Genomic DNA, 25518 nt, shown 5'->3' with positions numbered 1-25518 from the left:
CTTGCTGCTTGCAGGGCCGGATTAATGCACATGCTAGATATGGCAGGGGGTCCTTGATTGGCCAAAAGTGAAAAATCGCAGAATTGTGACAAGATTTATTAGGCCTACTGAAAATTGCATTGGTCAAGTTTAGTACAGTTGGTAGACATGCTGTCCTTTCTTCCTAGCTGATAATTATGACACTCCGGCCTGCAAACTGTAGCCTAGGGACTAGGATTTTGGCTTTACATCTTCTGCCCCTACCCACCTCGTCCAAGCATCCTAATAGGCAGGTGGGTGACATTTACGACTACCACTGGTTATAATTAGGCCTACGAAGGTTCCATTATAAGAATAGAAGCAGAGGATTCCAACTACTATTCCATACATTAGTAGGCTATATGGGCTACTATTATATGGCTACTTCATGGCGACACTTATTCTGCAGGTGGACCACTGGATAGACTGGACGTTACTATAACAACACCCATCTAACATCCCCTACCCCAAGCCCCCTCCATCCTGCTACCGCAATGCATCACTCTCTGTACTCCTCCCCCACGCCCTCTCCTCTCCGTATCCCAAAGGCTGATTAGATTAGCAGCATCCCCTGCACACCATTCGCGTTCACCGACGCACCCGTTTTTCCCCGAGCTGCGCGCATCCGTCACATGCCAAAGGAACGGCTTGCGCCTTCTGAGAGATTTCTTCCGTCTGTCGAGGGTGAACTACGGCTCCGGAATTTACTTCTCCTGTGCTAATGTGATAGGCCCTCGTTTCCCTGATATCGTGCTGCTCCGAGGGTGTTGTGCAGAGTGACTAACGGAATGATTTGACTGTCCTATCGGAGAGGTTATAGCCCAGTCTACGGCAGTTCCGGTCGAGAATCGGATGGAATAACGAGGAAAATGTGAAATGATTAATATGGAGAGGTTTCGGTGGCGGAATGCGGTCCTTTCGGTGACCAAAAGATAATGTGACGGGTAAGGGTTTAGGTCGATGGTGTTGAAATTGTGTATATTAGGTTATTTAGGCCTATCACACCTACGTTTAAACCATCTGACACCGATAACTTGGAAGTCTGTGCATTTTGAAAACAGTGGCACAGACTCTGAGCATCACGTAGTTGTCGACAGAGCAGTGGAGTAAACACCACCCTTTATGCCTATACATCGTATTGGTAAATGTAGGCTATATACTGGCTAAATGCCACTGCGTGGTGTAAGTAAATAGCCTAAATAGCCGTTAACATCTGTCCTCGGCACCCGTGAATGTCAGAGCTCCGCGCAATAAGATTGAAGCGTTCTAGCATCGAATAGCTTCGACAGCGCATGTGGTGCGTCGCCGTGTGTGGATAAATGTGGATTAAAAGCGGAAATTCACACTTGGATGTGCAACTGGCCAGTTCCCATTCCACGAGAGACAGGTACACTGTAGCTGGGACTTAACACCAGCAGATTTGCTTTCCTTTTCTCTTTTGTGTATATGCTCAAAGAAGACTGATATTGACATGTGTTGCATGCATTAGCTCTTTTATTATTATTATTGTATAACCTGACTATTATTCGATACAGGCGTAGTTAATCGATGTACATAGTAAAGAGCAATATGACCAGACAGCAGCAATAGTTTGGGATCTGTAATGCACGTCCTTATCCAAAGACACTAATTTCATGCTTCCATTTAGTCACAACTCACTCACTGTGAATTTCTTACTCGCCCAAGCTTTACACTCAGGTCAGTCACATTATCAAAGCTACAAATTGGAATAGAATCCACAAGAGATATAATAGAATAATATATATTTCAGAGGCCTATATATATTTCAAACCCATCGCCCATCTCTGGAAATTACAACACCATTGTCTTCCTCACTTTGCACAAACTCCATTGGACATTGATAGCACATTTAAATAATTTATTTTTGAACCATAAGCCTCATAAAGTAGTCTTCCTGTGCGTTATGTTGGTGCGATCATGTGAGAGGTGAGGCATTGAAAACAGACATTTTTAAAAAATAGACAAACTAAACAAAGAGTCTGGAGGGTTCTGGCCCATCACTGTCGTCTGTGATTATAAATAGATGAACAAAGGCTTAGAGAGCAGGTTGGCTGAAACCCGAGGACCGCACGCCTGCCTACCACTCCTTTTTTGTGTGTTCACGGAGCAATCAGACACCAAAGGGACAACCTAGAAGCACAACCATTGCCAAGACAGAACGAGACATACGGAACTGAGAACTGAGAGCCGAGGTCCAGAACTAAGAACTGAGTTCCAGTGCTGATAACTGAGATCCAGAACTGGGAACTGTCTCTGAAACCAAAACATCACAGGTGCATATGTACGGACCTTGAACTGGAACTAAGAATGACCAAGAACTGAGAACTGTATCTGTGACCAAAACAACACAGATGTACAGACTTTTTATCGGAACTAAGCACTGACATTTGAAAAGTAACAACTGTCAGTCGGAACCAAGAACTTAGGACTGTGTTTGTGACCAAAACCTCGAAGGTGTACAAAAAGAACTTTTATCGGAAGTAAAACACTGACGCCTGAACAGTAACAACTTAAATACGGAACCAAGAACAGACAAGAGAAAAGCGACAAAGGTGTAAAAAAAAAACAAAGAAATTGTCCAGTGGACTAAAAGCGCAGGCATCTTGGCAGTGTCATCCCACAGCGCAACTCCTCAACCCTCCAACCCTGCAACCCACACCAACTCACGGCACCCCCCCCGGCCCCACATCACTTGGCATCAGGGAGGACGAGAGTGTGAAGAAGGGAATAGGAAGAGGCTGAGACACTCCCTCCCTCCCTCCCTCCCTTTCTTTCCCCACACACAGAGACAGACTCCATCTTCCCCCACTCTCAACTCCTCCTTTCGCCGGCAATCAGGGGTCCCGTCGGGATCCACTTGTCTCCTCTTCCTTTCCTCTTCCTCTCCTCTTCCTCTCCTTTTCCCTTTCTTTGTGTTGTTGTGTTTGTTTGTTTGTTTGTTTGTTTGTTCTCAGCACATTTGGAGCGGGTCAGAGGCCCTCAAGACGGGCCTTACCTGGAGTGTTTGACCACTCACACGCTTACACGTGTGTGTGTGTGCGTATGAAAGCGTGAAAGAGTGTGTGTGTTCATATGTGTTTGCGCCTGTGAGATAGTCTGTGTGTGAAAAGAGAGTGTGTGTGTGAAGAAGTCTGGGAGTGTGGGAAAAAGGAGGGAGAACACGAAAGAGTGTGTTAGAGGGAGTGGAAGAGTGTGTGTCTGAGAGTGAAAGAGAGACAGACAGAGAGAAAGAGAGAGACATCTTTTCCTCTTCTCCGTAATGATGATGTCGTCTCTGCGGCTGCTGCTGATCCCCCTCGTTCTCTATGCGCTCCACGGTGAGTAGACTCCTTATGTTTATCACCACTGCTGTGGCATGCATGGGCCACCTCTCTCTCTCTCTCTCTCTCTCTCTCTCTCTCTCTCTCTCTCTCTCTCTCTCTCTCTCTCTCTCTGTAAGAGGTGTCAAAAGTAGTATGATTTTTTTTTTTTAAATGAAACATCACAGTTTCCTTCCAGTACAGGTAACTTATCTGAGTAACCAGTAGACCTGTGTACTTTGTGTACCTGAGTATAATGGAGTAAATGGTGTCACATCTATGTAATATCATGTGCCAGTGTACTTACACTATGACTTTTAGTTTTACTTATACCTTCTGACACCTCTGCTTTCTCTCTCTCTCTCTCTCTCTCTCTCTCTCTCTCTCTCTCTCTCTCTCTCTCTCTCTCTTTTTCTCTCTCTCTCGCTCTCTCGCTCGCTCTCTCTCTCACGCTCTCACGCTCTCTCACCCTGCCTCTGTTTCTCCTCCCATCTGTGTTGTGAAGTGTTCATAAAGTCTCTCTGTCTCTGTAAGTGTTTTTGACAGCTGCAAAACGTTTTCATGAAGTTGACTGAACATTTGATGGTGGTAAAACAGTTTTAAAACGAGCCTTTTGTGTGTGTGTGTGTGTGTGTGTGTGTGTGTGTGTGTGTGTGTGTGTGTGTGTGTGTGTGTGTGTGTGTGTGTGTGTGTGTGTGTGTGTGTTTCTTTATATACAGTACAGTAGAAACGTATATACAGTATTTGACAGGAAGCCACATGAGGTGTTGATGACTGAGGTGTTACCATTGTGTGTATTGGAGATGTTTGAAATGTGTTGAAATTTCTCTGGGTTGTCCATGCCGGAGATGAAGTATATCTTTGAAAGGAAGAATTGTTTGATGTTTATGAGGAACATTCGTGTGCATATTGCGTCTCATGGAGATGTGGTGATATACCAAGTCAGCGATCCATCTATTTATGGTGTGTGTGTGCGTGCGTGTGTGTGTTTTGCGTGTCACTGTCGCCCACCTTCCCAGATGGCCCAGTCTAAAGGGACGTAATGCAATAAGCCAGTGATTAGGTCCAATCACAAGATGTTGGCAAAATGGGGGACACGTACGGTAGACTGTGCCATTGGCAGAATGGCCAAACATGCAGACACACACACACACACAGGCACGCACGCACGCACGCACGCGCACACACACACACACACACACACACACACACACACACACACACACACACACACACACACACACACACACACACACACACACACATAGACACACACATACACACACACAAACAAATTTATGGCAACTCTCCCACTACACATGCCTTCATGATTCCCCCTCAAGTCTTGCGTCATGAAAGAAATATGTCAATGACAGCTTGTTGACAACATGTGTGAGGGTAAACACGGGGGAATGTGTGAGTGACAACTGTCAAACACTATATCTGCTCTCATTTAGGTACAATTAGGAGCTGGAAGCCAAAGGGGAACAATCAACCAACCATGTTTTCTACAACGAGGAAAATTGAGTGTTACTTTGAGTCGTGTTGTCTGTACAGTGATGTTCTTGTTTTCAGAGATGGTATGTGGGTTGTTTTCACAAGTACATGTATTTGGTTTTGAGTGGGAGTAAACTGTAAACCGTTCCTCACTTTGAAAGCTACACTGTCAGCATCAGAATGCAATCTTTTGGGAAGAACACCTAGGTGACTTTCTTAACATAAGACATAAGGAGAACCTTTGTTTCCTCTTCAAGAAAGGCAGGTTATGGGCACTTTCTTTGAAGGCCTAATGTTTTGCTGACCACAGACCCTAAGGGACCATTGTATTATACAGTGTTGCCATACGCCTGCCCATCTTGCTGGCACTGATAAATGATGTAATGGACATGTCATTTGTCATCAAGATGAGACGAGCAGTGAGAGGAGGGAATGAGGACGACGTCTCGCAGAGAGACTCTAAGGGACTGGACTGCTATGTCAGACAGGGATCCGGGTTCGATTCCGGTCCGGGTCATATGCCGATCCTTTTCCATCTCTCTTTCCCCAACTTGCTTTTTGTCTCTCCTCCCCTCTCCTATCTCGAAAAAGAAAGGCTCAAAAGCCTTTTAAAAGAGGACCTCTGAGGGAACGTTTCTGTCATCCCTACTACTGCACTTGTGATCCCTTCTCCTTGTGAATCTTCACTGGACTGGATCCGTGCCAAATCCCAAAGGCTGCTGCAGATAGACCCAAAAGTCTCCTGCTTTTGTCAGGTTACGCCGGGGGATACAGATAGAAATGTAGAGAGTGTTTGAGATGTCACACTGGCAATTTTTGGCAAGAGTGTGAGAAAAGCTCTGTAATAAAAATGGATTGCATAATATAGAACGGTCCTGCAAGGCATTCATTGCATTATTTTGTAATTGGTCGAGTTGTCTTTGCCTTCTTTGGTCTATGAGATTGTGAGGTTATCTTGTGAGAACAGGTTTTTTTCCTACCAATAAAATACCCAAAAACATTGTCACTGCAATGTGGTTGACTGAGCAGTGTGAAAACTTTCCTCAATTGTGAAGTTGACAATTTACATCCATTTCTAAATTAACATTCTTACTGCCCTTTGCCTTTGTAGAGAATTGTTGTAATAATAATAATAATACTTCTGTTTTGTATAGTTCTTTTCATGGCCTGTAGGCCTGTGCTTTAAGGATGAATTGAGTTTAGTCTTGGCTGGAACAGACATGGCCGCTGTGCAACAAACTTCCCCATCACCCCATTTTACAGTACAGTACAGTACAGTACAGTTGGAGGTATAGTATATGTGTGCCCATATTTGTCTGTGTGCAGGGCACAGACAGTGATTGCTATTGTAGCTCTCTATAGCTGTAAGAGTGTCTGGATGGATGCATTGAAATTGATGTAGCAATTCTTCCTAAGTGTTTTTTTATCACCATGTGCCTTTTTGAACACGAGTAATGAGATTGGGCGCTTGATCGATGGCAAGGGGGAGGATCAGTGGCCAGCCCTGACCTGAGATCAGCTCACAGGGACGGGGGACACTTTCAACCTAATGAAGGAAGACCTTCCAGTGACATTTCGTTCAATATGTGTCCCTAACTGTATTGCGTTGTTGTTTACGTAAGTGCAAGTCCATGTCCATGTCCCAAGACCTTGAAAATGACAGGTGTTACTAAGCACAGTTCCATGCCGAGGAGCGGAATATTCAGATTTTATTTCTGATATTGAAACAAGTTCAATTTAATGCAAATGAGGAGAACATTTTGCCAGTGACGACCAATCAAATCCACAACATGAATGTTTCAATTGATTTGATTTACTCGCTGCTTTGACTTGTTGAGTGGTCAGAATGAAACATTGAATTTTGACTTGTTTTGCTTTGCTCATCGCCATGTGTCCATGGCGTAATAATATAGGCTAAGTGTTGATTAAACACTGCACATTTTGCTGTGCGATATGTAATAGGACAAACATGTTTAAGTCAACCTGACAGGGATATCTGGTTGGACCCCCCCCTGTTGAGCTCCGTGTGCTGTTCTCTGAGAATTATCTCATGTAATTTTTTTAATGGCTGTTGGATTAAAAACAAAACAACCTGGATATCAAACAGGATATTTCCAGCAGGGGCGGACAGATAATCTCTGAGCTCTCAGGTCCTCTCCTCTCCTCTCTGCCCTCTCCTATCCTCCCCACTTTCATCCTCTCCTCTCCTCTCCTCTCATGTAAGTTACCTTCTCTTCTCTCTTTTCCTCCCCTCCCCTCCCCTCCCCTCCCTTCCTTCCCTCCACACTCATGTCTTCTCCTCTCAAGTCTCCTCCTCTCCTCTTTCCTCCTCTCCTCTCCTCTCCTCTCCTCTCTTCTCCTCTCCTCTTTCCTCTACTGCCCTGCCCCTTTGTCAAGGTCATATATCCAATAGCTATTCACATGGATGTTTGTGGATGTGATTGCGGAGGTGTGCTTCACAAAAGACTGCCTGGCAGATGGGTCGTATGTATGTATGTGTGTGTGTGTGTGTGTGTGTGTGTGTGTGTGTGTGTGTGTGTGTGTGTGTGTGTGTGTGTGTGTGTGTGTGTGTGTGTGTGTGTGTGTGTGTGTGCATGTGTCCGTCCGTGCGTCTGTGCATGCCTCAGTGCCTGTTTGTGTGTGTGTGTGTGTGTGTGTGTGTGTGTGTGTGTGTGTGTGTGTGTGTGTGTGTGTGTGTGTGTGTGTGTGTGTGTGTTGGGGTGGGGGGGGTGGTGCCTAAAGATAATATACCTTGCTGATCCAGTCTTTCTGCAATATGCCTGTTGGTGTTGCATGTTAAGTATGAGAGGCAGACCTGTGTATCCAGAAAATCCTTTTAATTATATACATGTATGGAAGCGTGTGTTTGTTAATGGTTATTATACCAGAATTCTTATTTTGGTCTGTTTTGTGTTGTCTTGTTCTTTTATGTATATTTTTTATTCATTTCATTGTCTGGGTCAAAATGATGAAGTCATCTTGTCCTGTTGTCTGTCCATACAGTACTGTTACACAGTGGAAATCACCAGTCAGCACACATCACTCATCAATCAGCGTGCATCTGTGTGTGTGCGTGCGTGCGCGTGTGCGTGTGTGCGCACGCGTGCGTGCGTGCGTGTGTGTGTGTGTGTGTGCTTTGAGGGGTTCTCAGTGTGAATGACTGCCCAATGATGTCATGGCGTTTTCACACACCAGCTCCCACTGGGCTTGCACAGCATGGAAAACACAAACGCACGCACACACACACACACACACACACACACACACACACACACACACACACACACACACACACACACACACACATAGAGTTTTTCCACTAACCCTAACTGTATAATGTGTTATTATTTCTCCCCTTATGAACACATAGGCTTCATGATGGAAAATGTAGGCCTTATGACTTGTGAGTTTATTCAGTTGTTTGTTTGGGTTTGTTATCTTAATTTCATGCATGTGTGTGCCTTTGTGTGTGCATGCCTTATTTTGGGGTGTGTGTGCGTGCGTGTGTGCGTGTGTGTGTGTGTGTGTGTGTGTGTGTGCGTGCGTGTGTGCGTGTGTGTGTGTGTGTGTGTGTGTGTGTGTGTGCACTTATATGTTTTATGAGGATGTATCGCTGTCCATTGAGTGTAGTTGACATCCGCTGCTGCTCAGCATTTCTGAAGCAGCTGTCTGTTTGCTGTGGTGTGTGTGTGTGGGGGGGGGAGGTGTTAAAGGTATTTGAGGAAGGACCGTACAGTGTTTTTTTCTCTGTAGGTTTGTGTGTGTGTGTGCGTGTGCTTGTGCGTGTACTGTTTTACAAAAACTCAGTTAAGTTTATTTCTTTGGAGCTTATTCCACAGAAATTCCTACCAGAAATTCACTCAAATAAGTTCCGGAAGTGATTGCCTGTACCCGTCTTTTCATACGACTCTGCATGATAATGATAGACAGAAATCCCAACGCATCTCTTTAATATTGTCAGTGTACATTAGAGACAGCGAGTAAAAAGACAGTGAAGGAGTAAAAGGGTATAGGTGTACAAATGGAGAGTGTGCCTAGTATAGAGCAGAGGACAAAGGACAAACAGCAACAATGCAAGCAGTCTGTTTCTTGCACTGCAATTTGAGAAAGCATCTAAAAAAAGAGACTTTTGCAAAGAAATCTCAGCCTTCATTTTAGAGGGATTAGGGGGCACAGCACAGCTGCAATTTTTTAGGGGCCAAGCAGCGAAGCTGGCGAAGGCCCCTACTGTTTTAGCTGGTATTCTTATTATGTCACCTTTCCTCTCCTTAGCAAGTCTATGGCAGCCCATAGAACCGTACGTAGGAAAATGCTGTAAATCGGCACACACATTCGGGCCCGGCTCAGCATTACCCACAGCAATTTATAGGTCCCCAGCCCCAACGCTCTAGCGCCACCAACAGGTCAAAGTTGCAGGTACATTTCTGCTTGTAACTTTTGAACCGCTGGGCCAATTTTCATAAACTTGGTATCCCTGGAATCCTTGAGCCAAGACGAATCCAACGCAATGATCCATTTCCCGCCATTTTGAATTTTGTAAAATTCAATAAAAATGCAATTTTTCCCGCAATTTTTGACCAATTCACATGAAACTTGGTATATAGTATCTCTGGACTGAGCTACACACGGGGTCTCAAGGAATATTAGATATCTTTTATCGTTTTGCCGTGACAGCCAATCAAAATTGTCGTAAAAGTGGTGAAACAGGAAGTGAGGTCATATCTCAGCAACTGTTTGTTGAATTAGGTTGGGATTTTGTGCACACATAGTACTCCATCCCATGACCTACCACAAAAAAAAATCAGAACCCCAGCTCAAACTCTGTAGCGCCACCAGCAGGTCAAAATTTTAGCTACATTTTTGCCTGTAGCTTTTAAACCATATGCACGATGTACAATATATTATTATCACTAGAATCCTTGGGCCAAGCCGAATTCAACGCACTATATGAAGTTATGTCAACGCAGAAGGGAAATTCCGCCATTTTGAATTTTGTAAAATTCAATAAAATGCTACTTGTCACACAATTTTTGTCAAAGATTTGTTGATACCTCTTATCATTTGGAGGTGACAGCCAATCAAAATTGTCGTAAAAGTGGCAAAACAGGAAGTGAGGTCATATCTCAGCAAACGTTTGTCAGATTCTTTTAGCTATTTTTTGCATTCACATAAACTTGGTTCATGTGAGCACACTCCCCTCCAAGGAATGCACACCAACATTGGCGAGATTTGGACCAAAGGGGGCGCTGCAGTTCCTTCTGTTGCCGTGGCGACTTTGGCAAGTTTACTGCTTGGCCCCGCATTGCTGCTTGCAGCTATATTTGGCATTGTTTTGTTGTACCGGCTAAGGTAGTGTTTCTTAACGGGGGCGGTACAGACCCCCAGGGGGCGTTTGGGAGCCCCAGGGGGGCGTTGAGAAGGATGCAGCTGAGTGGGGGCAGGTCTTAGTTCCCACAGGGGGGCATTAGTCTATTTTTTATTTTTATTTTTTTTTAAATACTTTATTGTGTTCATTCAAAGTTCATTCAAGTTCATTCAAGTTCAGAACAATCATTCATTTATAAACACATTTTCAGTTTTTCTTTTTTTTTTTCCCCACTTGTGATTATTTCAAAACAGACATAAGAAAACGGTACATAGAAAAAATAAATAAATAAATTGATTAATTAAAAAAAATTTAAATAAATAAAAACCACACACACACTGTTTCATGTACTCCACCCCACCCACCCTTTTAACCCTTCTTTTTGCTCCCATCTGCAGGTCTACATCCATCCATCCTCACAAACCCCACATTCACTCCCCCACTCACATCAGCACACATTCATCCATCCAACCATATATCCACACCCACCAACTTTCATCCACCTAAATACCCATACCTATTTTTTATTTTTCAATACTAAGGGGGGCATTGGCAGGCTTATGATGAGGTCAAGGAGGTGTTAGGAGGCTTGTGATGAGGCCCAGGGGGTGTTTGTTCAAAAAAGCTTGAGAACCACTGGTCTAAGGCATCAATGATTGTTTGCCACTCACCACCCCTTGTGTTTTGAGACAGGCTAAGCCTTAGTGCCACAGCTGGAGTGTTAACCCAAAATAGCCAACACACAAACACAAAAAAACAAACAAACAAATGAATGGATAGATAAATAAATACATGTGTAGATGTGGAGCGAAAGACATAGAAGGCTGTTTTTGAAACTGAGCCGTGTGTCCATTCGTCGAGACACAGAGGAAATGTGTCCATGAATCATTTAAGAGTAGGGAGGGTAAAGCTAAAAGAAAGGACATGTGTAACAGAGAGCGGGGAAAGAGAGTGAGAGAGAGTGAGGGAAAGAGAGAGAGCAAGAGAGAGCGAGAGCGAGAGAGAGAAAAGGATGGAGAAGGAGAGTCAACCACTTGGAGACATGCATAGCCAATAAGATCACAACGACTCCTAATGTATTTCTTTTTATCTCCAGCTAGAAATATCACTCCAGTGTACTCATATGGCTGCGGTGATGTTATGTGAATTGAGGTTTGGTATGGTCCGCTGTGCAATACCCCTGGATGGTTGTAGACATCTGTGTTTGTTGTTGCACATGTGGTGATTTCTGGTGATTTGTTTTTTGTTTGTTTTTTTACAGTAAAACATCATGACAGATGAGAGAGAGAGAGAGAGAGAGAGAGAGAGAGAGAGAGAGAGAGAGAGAGAGAGAGAGAGAGAGAGAGAAAACGAGAGAACATTTAATCAGTAGATAATATCATTTCTGCATTCTGGACGTATTATGAAATATTCATTTGACTGAAGGACTGAAGCAGATGTGAAACAAAAAGAGAGATGATGGGACGCGGATAAAGGATGACGGGATGTGAATAACACACATACTCTCTCTCTCTCTCTCTCCCTCTCTCCCTCTCTCTTTCCTTTTTCAGACTTCTATCTCTGAAATATGTAAATCTGTTAGAGTTTGAATATCACTCAACTACCAGCGCCAACAATCCAATTTATACACCGATCCGAGAAGATACCTAGGTGCCCTGAGGCTGTGTCTTCGGCTTTGGCATTTGACTCTGCGTGCGTGCGTGCGTGCGTGCGTGCGCGTGTGCGTGCATGACTTTTGTCGTTGATGTTTATCTTGAGCAAAATAGGAGGCATTGCACTTGCATGGAAAATACAGTGCTTCCCTAGAGGGCGTGTCACGGAGGCTTGGCATTTCCCCTGGATACTGCTCTGGTCTCTCTGTACATCTGTCAGGTGACGAGCGGAAAAAGAAAAGAAAGAAAGGTTGGCCATGGGAGCCATACATACGTCGGCTGGCCTGCCTTGTGCTGTTGCCATGTGGTTGCTGTGTCGTCTGCTGTGGTCCTGAGGGAGGTATTGCAGGAAGGGCGTTTTATGGTAGTGACTAACCCACTACAGTATGGTATATACTAGGCTCATGGAAGTCACACAGTGTACACATAGAATGGGATAAAATATGTGGCTCTTATTATAGGATTTTGTTACTTTTCCGGAGCCATTCTCTGCGAATACCAGGAGGTTGCCATGAGACTCCCGAGGTGTTGATGTGTGGATGATAACCCCTTAAAACGTATCTTTATACATTTGTTGTTACCAGTATGGTAATGACCAAGTCGTGTTGCATTACTGATGGGCCTGTGTTGTGTCATAGTATTGTAGTGCTATGGTAGTTACAATTCAATGACTATTACAGCGCACCACTGGACGTACAGCGTGCATTAAGGGGTTAATGGACATTGCCCAGGCCATGCAAGGGCTTTACATTATGCAGTCAAGAAAACACAAGTACAGAGTCAGTGGGTCCTACTGTACATTGGTTCAGAATAACTATCACAGTGCATCTTCGTCTACGTCTAATCAGACCAGTCCTGTTGCTTCTTCATCCTATGAATTTGAAGGGGTTTTGGTTATGGTCGATTGTGTGTAATCCAACAACAGATACAGTATGTGTTACAGATATCAAGTTTTTTAAACTGAATATCACTTCAGCCAAACCCAGTCCTGACACATTATACATACATATTTTTTTTAATCTGTGAGTAGTCGAAAGTAGCACCTCATTAAAAATGTCAGAAAGTGTTTCCCCAATCACGTGCAAGGATTTTTTGACAACACTTTATTTTAGGGATACATCTATTAGCACTAATACTGTACATACAATGTTAATGCCAGCAGAAGTACCTTGTAAGGCATGTACTAAGCAAACGCTAAGGCATACTAGGTCCTTAGGTTAAATTGGTAATAAATCCCTTATTGTGCATGAACAAGACATTTGCGAATACATGCCTAACAAATGTTTGATTTTGCTATGTACATGCCTTATAAATTACTTATACAGGCACATTGTATGTATTAGTGCTAATAGATGTATTCCTAAAATAAAGTGTTACCTTTTCTTTTAATAAAGCCACCTTAGTAGACAGACCTATGCATATGGCGTAGCTCCAGATGAATGTACGTGGAGCAAGGCGGACCCCATTCATCTAGCAGGACTCAGGTTAGGTAACACCAGCTATAACAAACTTTCAGCTCACATGGAAAAAAACTGTAGGTTGGTAACCATGCTTGTTTTTTAAAATACCACCTTAGTTCACGTCAGGCTTCAAGCCTCTTGATGAAATGTACTGCTGCTTGGGTAGTGATGCATTGTACAGACCATTGTTTCCAACACAAACAGCCTTGTCAGTGAGGGTAGTTGATTACTGGACCTCTTTTCAGGCAGGCAGGCAAGCATGTAGGCAGCCAAACTTGAGGCCATTTTTTGGTGTGTTAAACGGGTGCTGCCGCGTCAACCCGATGTCATGGATTAAAGGTCACCAGATTACGAGTTTCTGCCTCTGCCACATAATCTGGTCCTTTTGGGACAGATGTGTTGTGATGATAACGTAATCTGTCCCCGCTCGCATTAGGGGATGAGTGTGTCGTGTGTGATTGTTCACTTACTGTACCACAGAGGCCAAAGAGAAGGCTGGTGGTGGGTGACATCAGGCCTTCGCATGCATTTGGGATGCCTCATGTTTTTTGGAAACACGTTTACTGGCATGGTCTACATACGGGTGTAGTGTAACCAGCATAAGAACAACATGACACCTGTCAGGAACATTAATTGAGGACACATTATTGATATATTTATGAGTGTTATATCACAATGTGTCATTCCGTTTTTTTGGAATATCAAATTCACGTTGTTTGGATATCATGACATTCCGAAAATCGAATGACATATTTTGACAACAGTCATTAACATCACTAATGTGCCATTAATGTTCCTCACATGTCGTGTCATTCGGTTACATGATGACACCCTTTTGTAGATCACGTCAAAGTGTTACCATTTTTATGGCCTATTCTGAAATTAAGAAAGTATCAATAGCATGCAAACATCAAGTCAAAAATCTCGGGCAGGCCAATATGGAAAACTGGGTTCAAGTTACTCGGGAAACTCTTCAGTTGTGCAGACCTTTTCAAAGTAAACTATTTAATTCATCTCAAGGCACAATTCTAAAAATGGGCTACCACTGTTGACCGCAGTGTTGTATACCGGTAGGCCTATGCAAAGCGAAATTGACAGAATGGTGTAAGGTAAAAGAATGGAGCAACATGTTGTACAGTATTCTGTAGTAGGCACTATTTTCTTCCTTCCTTATTTTGTCGTCTCATGATGTGTCTCTGTCTGTCCATCCTCTTTGTCATCTCTTCACATGGCTGACTCTAAACAATATGGTCCTCTGTCTACAATGCTGTTTATTTTCACTGTCCTTGTTCTCTGTGTGTTTTCAGTGTTAACTTCACTGTACAATGTTCTACGTATGTGCCCTGTCCTCTGCTGTTGCTGTTGTCTTTTACGTGTTTCTGTGTCCTGTGTGTGTTTTGTTCATACGACATCTCTAATATCAGAGGTTCCAGTTGTGGTTTTCTGTGTGCACTCACCGTGTATGCTCCTGTCTCTCTCTCTCTGTCTCTTTTCCCTCTGAATTCATGCAGGCTCTCTCCTTCTTTTTTCCAGCATTCTGTGACTGTGAGCTAGACGATGTTGTAGTTTTGTTTGTAACTCTTTTCCTGTCTTCCTTTCCTTTCCCCCCTTTTCTCTCCTTTTCTCTCCCCACCCCTGCCTACCTTCTTTGTCTCTGATTGGAGCACCTCAATTGAGACAATATTTACTCTTTTTTTGTCTTGAGTTTCCCTGCATCTATTCAGCTTGGTATTATGCAACTGTTAGTGAGAAGTGCTACATGGTCATTCCAATTCTAAATAACTATCCGTTTTTGTGCTTTCCTTTCCCCCTGTGTCCCTCTGTTTCTCTCCTTCTACTCTCCCAAACTGCCTCAGAAGAGTTGCGCAACAACTTTAACTCTTGTTTAATCCCGCCCCTCTTTCATCCCTTCCCCTGAATGTTGTGTAGAATTCAGAAATACTTACATGTTATTCAGTTCCCGTGAATTCCATTGGTTGTTCAGTTCAGTGCAAAGAGATGAAGGCTATGGATGATTGTGTCAGCAGTGTGATTGTGTAACAGAGATGCAATTTGTGTGCTTCTATTGTGATCCTGACAAGTGACAACACATCAGCAATCACAGATGTTCATACACTAAGACTCTGAGTTAAACTACAGTAAGAGGACATTTAGTAGTTTAGTGTTCCTGTTAAATATGTTTGCAGCAATGCAGGGGCCACCAGTCGAAACTGCAGAGTGCGTTGTGAGAGGCACCTGGACGCACAGGTGTGTTACACTCTGCCGATGATGTGTGTGTCTTCTTAATGGCATATATAGACCCAGGCGTCTATATATGATTGTAGATAAGTTACACATCCAGGCTAAGAGACTGCAAGAGACTATACAAATCAAGCATTGGCCAGCTATATTTATTTCCCCTCAAGAAGGAAACGTGGCTTTCATTGCTAAATAATTGGCAGTATTTCAAAGCAAATCATCACTGGTTGTGTTGACGCACAGCACAGTTTGATTGGGAACTAAAAAGAGATGTCGCCTTCTGTATATGAGTGGAAATAAACTATGCCAGACTAAAACATGGCTTGATATGAGCTCCCAGAACCACGACTAAAAGCAGCCAAAAAAGAGAACACAAACACGTAAAGAGCATGCGAATGTAAGCGATGGGAATGCGCACGCAAATGAGCAGCAGAAGACTAACGTCTGAAGTTTCTGTTTTGTCTCATGGCCCCATTGCGAACATTGAATATACAGTAGATGTGAAGTGCTTGCAGCAAAATAAGGTCAAACCTCTTTCAAACAAACAAACCTTTTACAGTAAGCCAGTCACATGCAGAAAAACTAAAATAACCCCATAGTATATGACCACAATGGTAGATAACCCTGGTAAGTTGAAAATAATGAGACAACGATGGTGTGTGATGCTAAAAAAGGGTCAAGTTTTCTATACTGGAATGCAGACTAGTCTCGGACTAACTTTTGACTGCAGAGAAGAGAGAAACGGTCACACGCTGTCACACTTTAGTCCCGAACTAGTCCAGAAGTCCACTGCAGGAGACTGGGCCCTGCCCTAAATGAGCAGCCCGCGGAGGGCATTGAGTGTCGGTAGTAACCACTCTGTACGGGTCTATGGTCTTCCCCCTCTCTCCCTCAGCTCCCCTGGGGAAGTCGGCGTGCGTGGAGGTGGACTCGGACACGGAGGCGGTGGCGGGCTCGGGCTTCAAGCTGGGCTGCATCTCCTGCAAGATGAGGGGAGAGGTGGAGGCCCGCGCCACCGTCAGCTGGTACTTCGTGCCCAAGGGGGAGAGTGAGTTCTCGCCGGTGAGTAGGCTACACCAGTGGTCCCCAACCTTATTCTTAAAGGTGTAATGTATAGGATTGTGGCCAGAGTAGGTATTGCAACTATGCTGCTCATTGAAACTGTGCGGCCAATTGCCAAATTTGATCATTTCATGAATATTTACCAAGTAATAAGATAATATTTACTAGTATGACCAAAGTACAGCAAGTTTTGTAGCTAAAAAGGCCTATTTCTGAAAAATCAAAATGGTGGACATGAAGTTCCCCCTTTTGCATGTATAAAAAGTGCAATTTTCCCAGTCATAATGCATACTTAGAATTTGACGTATATGTAAAAAAGGTAACATTTGTGAACGCGCAGCATGAATTCTGGAAAGAAACTACTAAAATATTACACAGTGCACGTTAAAGGACCCCCCCTCACATCACCAACTTACTTCATGTTTTGGACCTATGTTTTGGATGCATCTGCTATTTTCTGTCGTAATGTTTTCTCCTATTGCACTCCCGAGAAAGGATCGAGTTACTAAGCACATTTTTATGCATCGAATGGTGTGATCCGAACAGTGTAATGAAACCACCGCCCATACAGTATGTCTGTAATAATGATCAGTGAGTCTGTCTATCTCTGTGCCGGCCCGAGCCCAGAGCATGAGCCCTTGAGTGTGTGAGTTGAGAGTCCATTAAGCCTCCCGGTCAGCAGCCACATTAGTGCAATACATCTCTCACAAAAGAGCAGGCGCATGCATTTTTTATGATGACAAGCTTTTTTTTCCTCTGTCTTGACTCTTGGCTGACATTGCACCGCCATAATGGCTTGAGGCCATTAGGACAATGCCGGGACTCTGTGTTAAGTAAATAGCTAGGCTTTTGCAATCTCAAAGTTTTATCGACAGACTTTTTTTTCACTGTGTTTTTTTCACTGTGTCAAGGATCTCTGTCTGTCGTCTAGCTTAGATCACATTGCATGAAATGGATGACCCGTGTCAGGGTATGCAACAATGATACCCCATTGCCAGTTTAAGGTCATTGGTTTGGGTCAAGGAGAATTGCTTAACATCTAACGGTGACATAACTTGTGATAATGCTCCATCACCATCCAAGGTCTTAGTTGACAAGCTTGTGCTGTTCCAAGGATGTTGTGTAGTAGCTCCCTTATTTGTCTCTGCCATAGCAGACACACGGTATGTCACATGTGGAATTAATTAATACACACAAATGGTAGATGGGTTCAAGATCCTTGAATGTCACCTCTCTGACATTTTGTATTCTAACACAGGGTTACTCTGTCAAAGCCCCATTTGTGCGGAGCCTCTGTTATAACATTAGCCTACTGTCACAAGAAAAGGTTAAGACAATGTCTTAACCCAGTGGTTCTCAACCTTTTTTGAACAAACGCCCCCTTGCCCTCATCATAAGCCTTACAACGCCCCCTTGACCTCATCATAAGCCAGCCAACGCCCCCCATAGTATTATAAAGTAAAATAAAATAGACTAATGGGAACTAATCCCCGCCCCCACTCAGCTGTATCCTTCTCAACGCCCACCTGGGGCTGCCCAACGCCCTCTGGCGGGCTGTAGCTCCCCCGTTGAGAAACACTATCTTAACTGAAGACTCTCTGTATTCTCATAGCAATGGTGTTAGGATGTAGTTGAGTTTTTGAGACTAGGCCCATCTGCATGGTGAGGATACAGGAAGGTCGACCCCCCCCCCCCCCCCCCCCCGTATGATGTATAGAAGAAGACAATAGTTCAGAATGGAATAGAATGCCTTCATTTTCATTATACTGTACAAGGATAATGAGATTCAAGACTTCACCATGAAGTGCACTCATACATAAACATACATAAACATGTGCTCAATGGAAACTAATATAGAAGTATAAAAACTAATGTAGAATTATATGTACATGACTGTGTAGTTACCTACCTTTCTACTTGAGTTCTGCGGCCAACATTCGTTTTGTAATTTGATTCTGCTCAAGGGAATGTGAAGGCCACATGCTCAGGTAATGGAGTACATAGACAAGGGTTTAACCTTTGAACCCCATTTGCCTATTCTGAGTCTAGTCAGGGCAGGGCAGGGGTCACACAGTTTTGCGGATGGCCTGACGCGACATGCTGTCCTGGATCAACTCCATTTTCAGCCTTGGCGTCTGAACACCAAGGGTCACTGCTTGTGTGAACAGCTGAACAGCATTCGACTGACAAATGTTTTTGCAAAAGGTTTACAAGAGGGTGCAGCAAGCTTGTGATGGTTAATTGACCTATGCATTTTTTGGAAGAACACCCCCGTTACATACAGACAGACATCGACATAAAGGGGAAAGACACTGAAAAAAGAAACAAAGACAAAAAAACATAGATCATATCTTTGTTTTTATTATGCCTTTGGGGTTTTTATGCCTTTATTCGGACAGGACAGTCAGAGAATGAGTGGACGAGAGAGATGGGGAAGGACCGTGAAATGACCTTGAGCCACACCCAGGTTCATGGTACAGTGCCTTAGCCCACTGATCCATGGCACTCCCACTTACTATATCTAAAATATTTTCTGCTGGGGGGCGCTGTGGCGCACCGCGCTAAGCCCCCCACATTTGGGCTTGCATGCCCACCCACGGGGACCCTGGTTCGAGTCCGGCCGGGGTCATTTCCCGATCCTCCCCTGTCTCTCTGTCCCATTCGCTTCCTGTCACCATCTTCGACTGTCCTGTCAAATAAAAAAAAAATATATATATATATTTAAAAAAAATCTGCTTGGCCCTACCGTAGGGCACTGGGCTACTACGCCGGCGTCCCGGGTTCGATTCAGGCCCGCGTCATTTGCTGATCCTTACCCGTCTCTCTCTCCCCACTCATTTACTGTCTCTCCTCTACAGTCCTGTCAGAAATAAAGGCAAAAAAGCCCTAAAAAAAATCGAAAATATTTTCTGCTTGCCCCCGTCCAGATCTACGTGTACGACCCGAGTCAGCAGCAGCCCCCCAGCATCCTGGACGAGCGCTTCGTGGATCGCCTGGACTGGAACGGCAGCAAGAACACGGTGGACGTGCAGGACGGTTCCATCTACATCCTCAACGTCACCTTCAACGACACCGGAACTTTCCGCTGCTACTTCGACCGCTGGCTCACCTATCCCAACTATGAGTTCCAGACCAACGCCACCAAGGACATCAACCTCAAAGTGGTGCCCAGGGGTAAGGAGAAAAAACACTCCCAAGAACACAGACAACACAGAAATGCACTCAGAGAGCTCCGCCAAGGAAGCTGTTGATAGAACATTGCCCCGGGGTAAGGAGAAAAACACTCACTCCCAAAAACACGAGACAATTACTATCAAGCAGGAGAAACCTCAGACCAGTTTATAGAATGTTTCACGACGCAAACAGTAACAAATCTCCAACGCTTTTGAGTCGAGACATGTTTCTTGGCAAAAAAAAATGAGAAAGGGCCCTGTTGTTCTATGGTTGGGTGCTCACTGCTCACATAGACCTGGCACAGTGAGGTGGCTTTCAGTATAGTCACGTCCAGTATTGTCATTCTTTTTTTTAATATTAATTGTCATTTTATTTTGTTGAGATATACATATAGTCCAGCGGATTGGTGAATTGATCATGCACTTTTGAGTAAAAGCATGAAAATTGGTACACATATACCTCTTCCTATGCTTATTAATATAAGCGTTGGAGGCGTCGCGAAAAACGAAGAATTTTCAAGATGGCCGCCAAATCCAATATGGCCAACCCAAATTAATGAAACTACCTGACACGTTGTTATAAAAGCATGAAAATGGGTACACATGTCCTTCTTAATATGCTGATCAATGTTATTGTTGGAGGCGCCGCGAAAAATGCTGTATTTTCAAGATGGCCGCCAAATCCAATATGGCCAACCCATATTAGTGAGAAACCATCATGCACTGCGTCATAAATGCCTGAAATTTGGTAAATACATACTCTATGATGTAACTATTAATGTTAGAAATGGAATTGTTGCGTAAAACCAAAATTGAAATGTTCAAAATGGCCACCAAATGAAATATGACCGACCCATATAACAGGAATTGTATAGTAGATGAGTGAATCCATTATGCACGTAGTGAAAGCATTTCCTTCTTTTTCAGCTGATTATTAGATGTGAAAAACACAGAATTTTCAAAATGGCCGCCAAATCCAATATGGCCAACCCATATTAACTACCGGGCACTTTGTGGTAAAAGCATGATAATTGGTAGCCTACACAGTTACATCTTTATGTGCAGATTAATATTAGGAATGGAGGTATGAAAAAAATCTGAATTTTCCAGAAAAATCAAACATGTTTGACCCATATTAGTGAAACCACCATGCACTTTGTAGCAGGAGCATGCAATCAGCACACATATACTTATTGATTAGCCTAGCGAGCCAGACCCGTACAGCAAAAAGCTGTACCAGGGTCTAGGAGGGCTGGGCAGCAGTGTGGGCGGGATAAACGGTTGCTTCAGCACTCAACGCCACGCAATTGGATGGCAAACAACCAATCCCCACACACTTCTGTGTAACGTCACAGCTGTCTAGTGAAGCGGCAATTCCGAGCCGTCGTAGCAGTGAATGCGTGTGATCACCACAGCCACAAACAAGTTTCCTAATAAATCGTGTTTTCACTTACATAGTTCAAAAATGCCTCGTTTTCAACCACACGGCCCTTCTTGATCATCCAGCGAAATGTTGAGCAATTTGGGGCTTGTTAAATGGTTATATTTATGATTGTTGTCAACATGGCATGTTCGGTGTTAGCTAGCTAGCTAGCTGTATACCCATAACTAATACACGGCTGGATATTAGCTCTGTGTAATTGACGACAGATTGGCTAGCCGCTAGCTCGGTAGACTCTAGGTGTCATTCCCATCTATTTAGTAAGCGACTTACAGACTTTCAAAGCTCCCAAATGTCTCGTTTTTAATGACATGGATCTTATTAGAATTTGGGGCAGGCATATAATACAAGGCTGGATACCTAGCTCTGTGTTATTGGCGACAGGTTAGCTAGCCAGCGAGGGCCCCTTTAGGTGGAGCGGCAAATTCGAGCCGTCGTAGCAGTGAATGCATGTGATGACCACAGCCACAAACAAGTGTCCTAATAAATCGTGTTTTCACTTATACAGTTCAAAAATGCCTCGTTTTCAACCACATGGCCCTCCTTGATCAACCAGCGAAATGTTGAGCCATTTGGGGCTTGTTAAATGGTTATATTAAGACTGGATACCTAGCTCTGTGTTATTGACGACAGGTTAGCTAGCCACTAGCTTGGTAGACTATGCCATTCCCATCTATTTAGTAAGCTACTCAAAGACTTTCAAAGCTCCCAAATGTCTCGTTTTTAATGGCATGTGTCTTATTAGAAATTGGGGCAGCAATTTCATTCTACACCTACAGTAGTGGTCTGATAATAGCGTGTGACTATCTGGTCCTGTAAAATGCTCAACTTAGCTTACCGAGCTAGTTTAAAACATCGAATGATCAAATGGTATTGTGATCTATTTGTGTCCGATAAGTTCATGGTGTATTATTACATCAGTCCATGTCAGACACGAAATGTATTATCATCCAGGCTTTTTAAATTAAGTGCACTTTCGTGCTGTACGTAGCACGGACGGACACCATGCTTCTTCTTAGAAAGTTTCCTGTTTACTAAGTAGCCCGGCCCCCCTCGCGATTTGATTGGCCCTGTCATCGGATAACTTTCAGCCTCGCAAAACGACCGGGGTCCGCTAGACTGCCCCCGGGAGCAAATTCAATTTGCGGTCGCTAGGGGCGTCTAGATTTCTAGGCTACTTATTGATATGTATAGTAATGTAGAAGGGTTCACGTGAGAAGTGCGTGCACACACACAGACACACACACACACAAGTAATAGTCGTAAAAAAGATTACTCTAGAAGTGATCCTAACATAGCCTAATTTCGAAACATCAAACCCTACCCTACTAATGTTAAATATAAATATGTAGTGTGTTACATATTGTGTTACAGGGCACAATTTGCTGCGAAAGCATGAAAACACATGCATCTTCAAAAAATCAAAAGAATGTTCAAGAGGGCCCCACATCAAATATGGCCAACCCATAGATGTATAAATGGGCATAAAATATCCTATATTTATCTCAGTATAAATTTCTCTGTACTTGTAGTAGAAACATATTTGTAGTCTTTGATGAGTCAATAAATATCTTAGTCACTTTTTCAATGGATTTGAGCAATAAATGTGCACAACCTTCATTCAAGTACTGTACAGTAGGTAACAAAACAAAATCTTGTCCCCCCTCAACATGGTGGTTAAATCAAATCAACTTCACCTTGCATATGATGCATAGTTTGCATACCTTGAACTACAAATACAGAAATGGGGGTTCACCATAAGCCAAATCTTGCACACTATTATTATAATGAATCCTAATACTGTACAAGTAAACATTCACTCACGGTTTCTCAAATGTACATACCCAGAGTTGACTTTGCACCAACTGTGCCATTCACCATTTATTCAAAGTTTGTGCATCTTTTAATTAGGCTTTGTTGGCAGTTTGATTAATGTTGGCCATAGGATATACCACGACCTGGGGAATCCCATGCTGCTTTGCACAATCGTTCTGATCTGAAAGACAGCATGGATTCCATCCCTCAGCAAAGGTACCAGATCTTAGGCTCCATTTATTTGCTATGCCTCCATTTCAAATATTAATCAGCATATCAAGAGGTAAATGTGTACCATTTTTCATGCTTTTACTACAAAGTGGGTGTTAAATTCATCAATGGTTTCATTAATATGGGTTGGCTAGATTTGATTTGGCGGCCATTTTGAAAATTCAACTTTCTTGCAATGCCTCTATTTCTTTTATTAATCAGAATATAAAGAAGTAACTGTGCATCCATTTTCATGGCTTTACAAAAAAGTTTCAGGTACAGTAGCTTCATTAATATGGGTTGGCCATATTGGATGTGGCGGCCATCTTGAAAATACAGCATTTTTCGTGGCGCCTCCAACAATAACATTGATCAGCATATTAAGAAGGACATGTGTCCCAATTTTCAGGCCTTTACTACAAAGTGTCTGGTAGTTTCATTAATATGGGTTGGCCATATTGGATTTGGCGGCCATCTTGAAAATTCAAAAGTTTTCACAGCGCCTGCAATGCTAACATTAATCAGCATATCAAGAAGGATATATGTACCAATTTTCATGCTTTTACATCAACGTGTCAGGTAGTTTCATTAATTTGGGTTGGCCATATTGGATTTGGCGGCCATCTTGAAAATTCTTCATTTTTCGCGACGCCTCCAACGCTAATATTAATCAGCATATGGAGAAGGATATGTGTACCAATTTTCATGCTTTTACTCAAAAGTGCACGATTAGGCCCTTTTGTGTGTCTAATCCGCCGGACTAATACATTTTGAGCCAACTATACTCCAAAGACATCACCGCCAAACTGGTGCCCAGACAAAGACAAAGACAAAGACTCCCTTCCCAAAGCCCAGTCGGTTATAGTCAAGCATGGCAGACCTCAGCCCAGTCCTGTATAACCAGCCGGGTTTTATTGCCTTTTCATTAAGCTGACTGGGTGGGGGCACAAAGGGTCAGTTGTCTTGGGCCCAGGGAGACAAGAGGCCCAGAATTGGGTCATCATTGCACTGCATGTATTGGGAAGGGGACCCTTTCTGATGACTTTGTCCTGGGCTCTTTGTCCTGACTAACTATATAATTTAGTTATAATATAATATTCCAATCACCATCAAAGTGGTGTCCAAAGGTAATAAGGGGACAACAACTGTGATTGAGAGTATGCGCACATCCAGCACTTTACAGATGCAGGGTAAAAAGTCCCACGGATAATACAGAAAAAGCATGCACACTGGCTGCTGCTTGTGCTCCCTGTGTTTTTATTCAGTAAACGTTTCGACCATGAAGAGGGACAAAAAAACTCCCTCCCAAAAGCCCAGTCATGTCAAGTCAAATCAAGTCAATTGTATTTATTAAGCACTTTAAAATACAACAGAGGTAGCTAGTGGGTTTCTATTGGCCAAGTGGGTATTTATTGTCATTTCAATCATACAGTACCTACCTGTATTTCGCTTGGCAAAATGGGTGCTAGTGCTACACAGAAACTATTATTAGAAGAATGGAGATGCACTACGGTGGACCTAGCCAAGAAGGGATTATGAGAAGGGGATTTTGCCATCACCGTCACATGTATAATTTGAATGTTCATTTTCATAACGACGTACAAGTTAAGTGCTCATCTGAAGTGCGTGCATAACAAAGCCACAGCAAGAAATAGGGAACTAATGTCATGACACACCCTTGGCAGACTCAAACTGTGCTCTCAGTGAAGATAATACGGCACAAACACAATAGACATGTGCTCCTCTAAGCAAACATGATTCATAATTGGCTAGAGGGGAATTCATATATAGTATATATATAATATAATATATAATATTAAATTAAAGGCCATTGGGAAACAGCACACAAGTGAACACTGCACACTGCACACAACGAAATTGCATTTATGCCTCACCCATGCAAGGGGGCAGCCCTCAGTGGCGCCCCATGGGGAGCAGTGCGGTGGGACGGTACCATGCTCAGGGTACCTCAGTCATGGAGGAGGATGGGGGAGAGCACTGGTTGATTACTCCCCCCACCAACCTGGCGGGTCGGGAGTCGAACCGACAACCTTTGGGATGCAAGTCTGACGCCCTAACCGCTCACCCATGACTGCCCATGTAGTAGTAGGACTGCCCATATATAGTAGGGATGCAAATTATAGATTAATTCTTTAATTGTTAGTTGATTGACCTTATCGATCGACTTACAATAACCCACCCCCCCCCCCCTCAGAAAAAAACATTAAATAATTAAAAAAGAGATAAAATGCTAAATGCACATTTAT

General features: G+C 43.3%; 1 protein-coding gene across 2 annotated transcripts in view; it reads left to right on the top strand.

Moving 5' to 3' along the window:
- Positions 1 to 585: 585 nt before the first annotated feature.
- Positions 586 to 25518, top strand: part of scn1ba (sodium channel, voltage-gated, type I, beta a) — a 37534-nt gene continuing 12601 nt past the window's right edge. For both annotated transcript variants that reach the window (XM_063199497.1, XM_063199496.1), the window contains exons 1-3: positions 586 to 3356; positions 16446 to 16612; positions 19540 to 19786. In XM_063199497.1, the coding sequence (XP_063055567.1) occupies positions 3299 to 3356; positions 16446 to 16612; positions 19540 to 19786 (472 nt within the window). In that variant the 5' untranslated portion in view covers positions 586 to 3298. The remainder of the gene's footprint in view (positions 3357 to 16445; positions 16613 to 19539; positions 19787 to 25518) is intronic.

Source organism: Engraulis encrasicolus, chromosome 5 (genome assembly GCF_034702125.1).
Source record: "Engraulis encrasicolus isolate BLACKSEA-1 chromosome 5, IST_EnEncr_1.0, whole genome shotgun sequence".
NCBI classification, from domain to species: domain Eukaryota; kingdom Metazoa; phylum Chordata; class Actinopteri; order Clupeiformes; family Engraulidae; genus Engraulis; species Engraulis encrasicolus.
The sequence above is the reverse complement of the archived record's forward strand: the minus strand, read 5'-3'. Positions and strand labels throughout refer to the sequence as shown.